This window comes from Mesoplodon densirostris, chromosome 1 (assembly GCF_025265405.1).
Source record: "Mesoplodon densirostris isolate mMesDen1 chromosome 1, mMesDen1 primary haplotype, whole genome shotgun sequence".
NCBI classification, from domain to species: domain Eukaryota; kingdom Metazoa; phylum Chordata; class Mammalia; order Artiodactyla; family Ziphiidae; genus Mesoplodon; species Mesoplodon densirostris.
The window spans coordinates 147905242-147913128 of record NC_082661.1 but is presented as its reverse complement, the minus strand read 5'-3'; the positions used below and the strand labels follow the sequence as shown (position 1 = coordinate 147913128).

The 7887-nt window shown below is 45.7% G+C and overlaps 1 protein-coding gene across 4 annotated transcripts in view; it reads left to right on the top strand.

The window, feature by feature from the left end:
• Nucleotides 1-5504: 5504 nt before the first annotated feature.
• SLAIN2 (SLAIN motif family member 2) overlaps nt 5505-7887 on the top strand; it is an 82305-nt gene continuing 79922 nt past the window's right edge. For 2 of the 4 annotated variants that reach the window (XM_060110280.1, XM_060110270.1), the window contains exon 1: nt 5505-6151. In XM_060110280.1, the coding sequence (XP_059966263.1) occupies nt 5763-6151 (389 nt within the window). In that variant the 5' untranslated portion in view covers nt 5505-5762. The remainder of the gene's footprint in view (nt 6152-7887) is intronic. The other 2 variants (XM_060110261.1, XM_060110289.1) reach the window with 2 other exon arrangements.

The following is a 7887-nucleotide window of genomic DNA, read 5'->3' as shown; positions in this document are numbered from 1 at the left end:
CCCAATCCCCACCCCAGATGGTAGCTGACTGAGGTATCAATATTCTTGTAAGGAGAACAATGGAGAACTCATCTTGGCCATGAACTATTGGAGATTATGAGTGCGGATTCTGAAGTCCTACCACCTGTGTTCAAAACCAGCTCTACTACTTCCTGGCTATGGGATTCTGGGAAATTATTTAACATTTCTGTCTCAGTTTCCTCATTTGTAAAATGAAGATGATGATACTAATAGCTGCTGCCTCAAAGGACAATTGTGAGTTTTAAATGAATTATTACGTATCATAAAGGTGGTCAATAATTGTTAGCTACTATTATTGGGCTAATTCAAAAAGACCTAGATATTTACAGAATTACACTTCCAGGGTACACATAACTTTGTTTACATAAGGATGATGATGAATGAGAAAGGAAATTTCTAGATGTGCTTCAGCAAATTGAATAGGTGATTATGTCTTTCTGTTTGTGTAATATTCCAGGAGTATCCCATAGACTCAGGAATGGAAGTCTCTACAACTTCTTAGATAGAAGAGTAACTATAAATATCTCTATGACAACTTAGTTTACTTTAGCTTAATACAAGCCTCTGTTCATAGCCTATTATCTCTCTAACATCTCTAAGTCAATACTCAGAATAATATGTTTAAAATTTTAGATCAGATTACTGTGATTTGTATCAACTTGGAGATTTAGATGATTCTTAAGTTTTCTCCTATCCTTGAATGGTAGGTTCTCTAGAACATCATGGATATCCAGAAGTGGTTCATATTCTACTTTTCCAACTTCACTATCTGATATACTACTTAAAGAAAGGAGGAAATAATAAATTTTATTTAACAATCTTATCTTCCCTCTTGCTACCACAAAAAGGGTGGGAGACTAGGTATTGTTCCATTTGGGGTTAAGACGGCAGCCTTCTAAGAGTCTGAGAGCCTGTTTACCTCTGCCCTTATCGTGGACCTTCCCATTTTACATCAATGTAATACATACCCCCAACAGTGTGATAGGGGGCTACCCTTGGCCAGAGGACCTTCTTAAGGAAGTGATGCCTGCCATTATGGTCACTTTTGAGGCATCTTAAAACTTTAAGATTAGATCGATGCTGACTGGAAAAATTCTAGGTTCAAATCCTGTGCCCCTATTCTTTTTGTCCCCAAGATTTCAATTCAGAATTTCTTATACACATAGCCTTTAAAGTTCTTGAGATTCCTTCTTAAAGTTGCATGTGCCAAGACAGTAAAGAAGAGCCCTCTTGATAGACCAGAGGGAGGTAGATCTTTGGGAAGAATGATGGTGAGGAATAGGTGAGACAGAACATGTAGGAAATGAGTGGTCCAGTGTGTGCCTGTGAAGACAAAATAAATGTACTGGATAGTAAAGCTTTCTTCAAAGAATTTGCACATTTTTTAAACAAATGCAAATATTTCTGTAAGTGCCTAGCAATTTCTAAATTCCTTTTGGGCATGTGCTCATATGTGTGCACCCGTACACACACACACACACACACACACACATCTTTGTTTAGGATTTTAGGATTGCTAAATACCTTTAAGCCATTGAGTAATAGTTTATTTACTTAAATAATTTTAGTGGCTGTAATATTTTCCACTTTGTCGGGAGCTTCACCAAGAGGTAACATACAAGTAGAAACAAGTTATGGAAAGGGACACACCTGCTTAGAAAAAAAGCAACTCCTTCGTCCAGGAACAAAGCAAGCTTATCAAAAAGACAACACCTGAAGAGCCAGTTGGGATAATTGTGCATACTGCAGACACCTCCTAGCTTTACTCCTCATGTCTACCTGAGGGTCACTTTTAGAGTGACTTTTAAAAAACATGCTCTAACACTTTTGAGTCACCAGAGAATTGTAGTTAACCCGAAAAGACAGGTTTAGGATGGAATGGAAGTATTCTTGTCCTCATACGTCTCAGTGAGAACCTAAGACTTTCTCTCCTCAGCAATTCTTAAGGGCTGTTGGCATTCAGGATGTGGAGAATGACCTAGTTTTGAAGATGACATATGTAGTGTGACATGTTGCTCTTTTTTTTTTTTTTTTTTTTTTGCGGTACGCGGGCCTCTCACTGTTGTGGCCTCTCCCGTTGCGGAGCACAGGCTCCGGACGTGCAGGCTCAGCAGCCATGGCTCACGGGCCCAGCCGCTCCGTGGCATGTGGGATCCTCCCAGACCGGGGCATGAACCCGTGTCCCCTACATCGGCAGGCGGACTCTCAACCACTGTGCCACCAGGGAAGCCCACATGTTGCTCTTTTGAAAGAGGAAAATATAATTAAGAAAATCAACCATTCAACATTATTAGGAATCTCCACTTTAATGATTTGAGACATAATAAACGCATTTATCTGAAATTCACTCAATCTAAATCCATCCATTCATTCAACATTTACTGAACACCTACCACACAGTAGGCACTATTCTAGGCACCAAGGATACATCAGTGAATCCTGTTTTCACACAGTTTACATTCTACTGGGGAGAGATAGGCAATAAACAAAGGAAGAAATAGATGATGTGTCTGAGGAAAAATGAAACAGGCTAAGAGGATGGGGAATGATAGGGATGCTATTTTATGAGGGTCATAATAATGAGGATAGTGAACTTAGGTGGTGATATTTGAGTTGAGGTCTGAATGAAGGGAGAGAGTTAGTAATATGACAGTGTGGAGGAAGAATTGACCCTAGATAGTGGGAATAACAAGTGCAAAGTTCCTAAAGTAGAAATATGTTTGCAGGTTTGAAGAACATCAGAAAGGCCAGTGTGGCTGGAGTAGAGTGATGGAGGGGAAGAATAGGGTAGTCAATGAGATACCTGCAGAAGTTGCCAAGTATCAACTGTTTTAGGCCAAGGAAAGGATTTGGGATTTTTAAGTATGTTGGAAATCAAGTAGAGGATCCCTAGCAAAGAAGTGACCTGATCTGACTTACACAAAGGATCATCTGGTTGCTCTGTGCATCACGGATTGTAAGCAGCAAAGTGGAACAGCCCATTAAGAGAATACCACAATAAGCTACACAAGAGAAGATGGCAACTTGAACTACAGCTGTACCAGTGGTGGTGCTAGGAAGTATTCAGGCATATTTTAAATATAGAGCCAGAATGAACTGTGTAAGGATCAGAGATTAAAGTCAAGTACCAGATTTGTGGTATAGCTAGGATCTGCCATCCAGTGTTCTGATGCTCCATTCATTTTTCCACATTACACCAACCTCTCCTTGCCCCCATGAACTTCATAATGTTATGTGAACTATTATTTTCAAGGAATATATTTGAAATGTTCTTGTTACAGAACCTGGCTAGCTGGGATCTATTTCACAAACTATTAAATGCAAGTGAAAGTGCTATACGTGAAGCAGCCGTGTTGTTTAACCCTCTGGTGACTAGTTCAGATGTGCCAGAGACAGCAATAATATTTAGATGTGCATTATATAGATAATACAATTATTGTGATGCAAAGATATCCTTTGACTAGGTGTGCATAGCTAGGAAAATATTCTACTTATTTATTTATTTAGGCAGCTCCGGGTCTTAGTTGCAGCACGCAGGATCTTCACTGTGGCATGCAGACTTCTTAGTTGGGGCATGCGGACCCCTAGTTGCTGAATGCATGCAGGATCTAGTTTCCTGATTAGGGATGGAAACTGGGCCCCCTGCGTTGGGAGTGTGGAGTCTTAACGCACTGGACCACCAGGGAAGTCCCGATATTCTACTTATTTATAGTTGGTCAGCAAACGTCAAAAATACTCAATGTTGGGCCTCCCTGGTGGCGCAAGTGGTTGAGAGTCCGCCTGCCGATGCAGGGGATACGGGTTCGTGCCCCGGTCTGGGAGGATCCCATATGCCGCGGAGCGGCTGGGCCCGTGAGCCATGGCCGCTGAGCCTGCGCGTCCGGAGCCTGCGCGTCCGGAGCCTGTGCTCCGCAACGGGGGAGGCCACAACAGTGAGAGGCCCGCATACCGCAAAAAAAAAAAAAAAAAAAAAATACTCAATGCTTTTTTTTTGCTATGAATAACCATCTATCCGGTCCTTGACCTATCAGAATTTACATTCCTCATAACTTTCAACAAACCAGATATTCGATGTCTACTGTGTCAGACACTCTACTAGACATGAAAAACTAAAATGAATGGTCCCTTTTCATCAGGTACACAGACAAAAACAATTGAAAGTGATTTAGAAAAAGAAGCAAAATTTTTAAAAGTGCAGACACCTGTTGCAAACTATTGATCAGGCAATGCTAGAGTAAACAGAACCACTAGATCGTTGTGGAATTGTCAGGAAAAATTATCCTAGATGGGTGAGCATGAGTTTTAAGAAAAGGAATCAAATTTAGCAGAGTTTTATGAAAAGGAATCAGATTTGGTAGAACACTCTAAGTAAGGAAAATATAGCACAGGAAGGCTAAAGGGTAGAAGCAAGTATGACATGGCATGCGAGTCCACACCCAGGTGTATGTAATAGGACTGGATCATTATTAGCAAAGGGTGGAGGAGGCAATTAGAGGAAAGCTGCAAACATAAACCAGTAGTTCACAACTGACAACTCAAGAGCAGTGAATGTGATCAAAACAAAGAATTTAGGTGTTTTGTTTTGTTTGCTGTCAGCAGTATGAATTATAAACGGGTGCGACTGAAGGCAGATTCTTAGTCATACTTCTCTCAGCATTCATCAGTATTTGTCAACATGTTTATTAAGTACTTTCAATACACAACTTTTTTCAAACTATGAAAAAGATTTTCAGAAGAAAACGATACAAAGAGCAGATTCTGCATCAATTAACAGACAAAGTTGAAAGAGGAACAGTTTTCTATCGCCGCTTCCATGCCATTGTGCAGTAAACTGCAGTGAAGTCGGGAAAACTATTCTAGATAATGCCTTTAAAGTGCACAGTGTCTCCCCGTAGTAGGCACTTAACAATTTATGGTTATTATTTTGACCTTAGACCTCTCTTAACCATTGCGATTCTGCTTTCTCATTTTCAGAGGAATAAATGGGTCACAGATGGTCTGAGGATCCTGCCAGCCCCGACAATTTCCTATTTCAAGGAGGCATCGAATAAATATTTGCTGAACAAAAAGACGAAGCAAACTGTCTCTCCACGGAGCCAGGCAGAGCGCCCACCAGGGAACCAGCCGGGAGGGAGGACAGGCTCGGATGCTGGACCTAGAAGCGGGTGCTCAGCCAAGGCCAACAGGCGGGGTTGAGGGGAGAGTCTCGATTTGCAACCTTAGCCCCACCCGCCGCCAAGTCCACACTCCCCTCGGGCCCCGCCTGCGGCCGTAATCGCTCTTCTCAGCCACCAGGGCAGCGACCCACCTCCGCCGACGCTCCGGGCCGCCCCTTCCGGTTTAAGCCCCGCCCCACAGGCCTCGCCTGTGGCCCCGCCCCTCCGCGAGACAGTCGCCGGGTCCTCTCAGCGCCCGCTGCCGGCCGGTCCACCTCCCCGACGCTCTGAGGTCACCGACGGGGCCGGGCTGAGGGGGGCGGAGGGACAGAGGGAAGATGGCGGCCGAGCCCGGATATTGGCGCCGCCTCCTCCAATTCTGGAGCCGGCGCAGATGAGGCGGCTCGGCTGGGGCCAGCGGCGCGTCGGAACCGGAGCAGGCGGGGACCCTGGCAGTGGGGCCTGGCCCTGATATATGCCGGCGCCTTGGCTAGAGTGAGCGGCGGCGGCGCCTCTTTCCTCCGGCTCTCTCCCTGTCGCTGTGAGTCTGAGCGGGTGGCGGGCGGCCGAGGCGGCGGGGCCGGGATGGAGGACATTAACTCCAATGTGAACGCGGACCAGGAGGTGCGGAAGCTGCAGGAGCTGGTGAAGAAGCTGGAGAAGCAGAACGAACAGCTGAGGAGCCGCTCCGGGGCCGTGCAGGGCGCCGGCTCCCTTGGGCCTGGCAGCCCGGTTCGGGCCGGCGCGTCCACTCTCTCCTCCGGAGCGGCGTCCCCTAGGGGCTTCCCCTTGGGCCTCAGCGCCAAGTCGGTCTGCGGGGCCGGGTCGGGCCCGAGGCGGACGAGTAGCGAGGAGCTGCGGGACGCCACCTCCTTGCTGGCAGCGAGCGAGGGCGGCTTGCTGGACGAGGTGGAGCCGCTGCGGCCCGAGGAGCTGGAGCGCCTGTCAGGCTGGGAGGAAGAGGAGGAGAGCTGGTGAGCGCGGGGCTCCGGGCCGGAGCTGGGCGGGGACGGGCCCGGGGGCGGAGAGCGTCTTCCGAGGGTCCCCTGGTAAGACACCTCGCTTTGTGTAGCGGGGTCCGCTCTCTGATTCGTGGTTTTCTTGCTTTGGCTGCGGAACGGTCAGCGAGAGTTGGGGGTTCGAGGCTTGGGAGAGGAACAGGCTTTGTAGCTAGTTCTCCTCTGGGTTGGGGACCCTCTGAGCTTTGGACCCCGTTGGGGTCTGGGGGCTGGCACAACCTAGGAAGGGCTGCTCGCCGTGGGAGGAGTCGGAGATGGGAAACTGCTTTGTAGGAAGGGATCCAGCTTTGTGTGAAATACTGGCTTTCGGATGGCGGCCTGGGCATTTTGGGTGTGATGAGGTGTCACCCGGTGCGCGGAGCAGACCAGGGTAATCTAAGTCCGGACAGTGGTCAGCGTTTTGGACCCGTGGGAGATGGGTACATTTCTGGCGGCGATGGGGAGACCGTGTGGATCAGCACTCCCCCTTGGGTAGTAGGGTGAAGCTTGCTTTGTGTGAAGAGGGCAGAGGATGGTGCTGCTTTGTGTGACGAGTCAAGGGTGGAACAAGAGCCCTGGCTCTCATTTTTTAAACAAGAATTGGGTCTAGCATTTTTCGAAGCTGTGAAGTGACAGTTATCTATCCTTCATTTCCATGTCATCCTAGGGGCAGAGAAAAACAGCCGCATTTAAAAATCTAAACCGAACTGTATTGTCATAAGCTACTTCTTGATAAAATTGTGACCCACACCGTAATATCACTTCCATATATAGAAAGGACATGAGAGGCAGTTTCCCTCATGTTTTATTGTAATTGCATAAAGATGTCAACGGGAAATTCTTAATTTGTCTTAATTTATCCTTTTTTAAAGTTTTAATTTTTAGCTAAAGCATCTCTGCTCTTTGTTGAAACTGAAACTTCTAACTTAGTGAAGTTGAAATCCTTCATAGACTCCGGTTTTGCAGGGCTGCAACCCTTACAGAGTGTACTGAGGTAGTTAAGAGCTTTGCCTGGATTTAGGTCCTGGCTCTGCTACTTAGTAGCTGTACAGCTTTGGGCAAGTTAATCAGAGCCTCATTTTCTTCCTCTGTTTGATGGAGAAAATAATAGTTCTTACCTCTGTAGAGTTGTGAAGATTATGTGAGATAATCCATGTGTGCTTTTAGCATGGATCTGGTATATAAGCTCTGTGAGACTAGCCACTATTACTCTTAAGCCTAGTTGTTTAAATCAAGAAATATTTAGTGAGTGCTTTCAGGATCTTGAGGGAGGTTCTTAAATGTTGATTCCTGTTCATTAAGGAAGTTATAGTCTTGTTGGGAGCCAAGTTTTACGGAGGAATAAAGAAATGAGCTAGGAAATACACAGTGAATTGCTTAAAAGAGTGATAGGGACAAAAAGTACTGAGAGTGCTCAGAAATTGAGAAGAAAATAATAGTCTAGTTGGGGCAAACTTTGAGGAGAGGTGGTTTTGGAGCCTGAGGGTGGGGAAAGAGTGGGAAGGGCATTTCATGCTCTGACAACTGCTAGAGCAGAGTCAGAGATATTTGTAACTCTCAATTAGAAAGGTTTGAGTTACAGAGATGCTCTTGAATATATGATGTCAAGCCTTTATTTTATTGCCAAGTGATACCAAATATTATTAGAACTGACTGTGGTAGTGACAGTTTTCATATTAGTGTGAAATCACGTCCTTACAAAGGAATCCTAG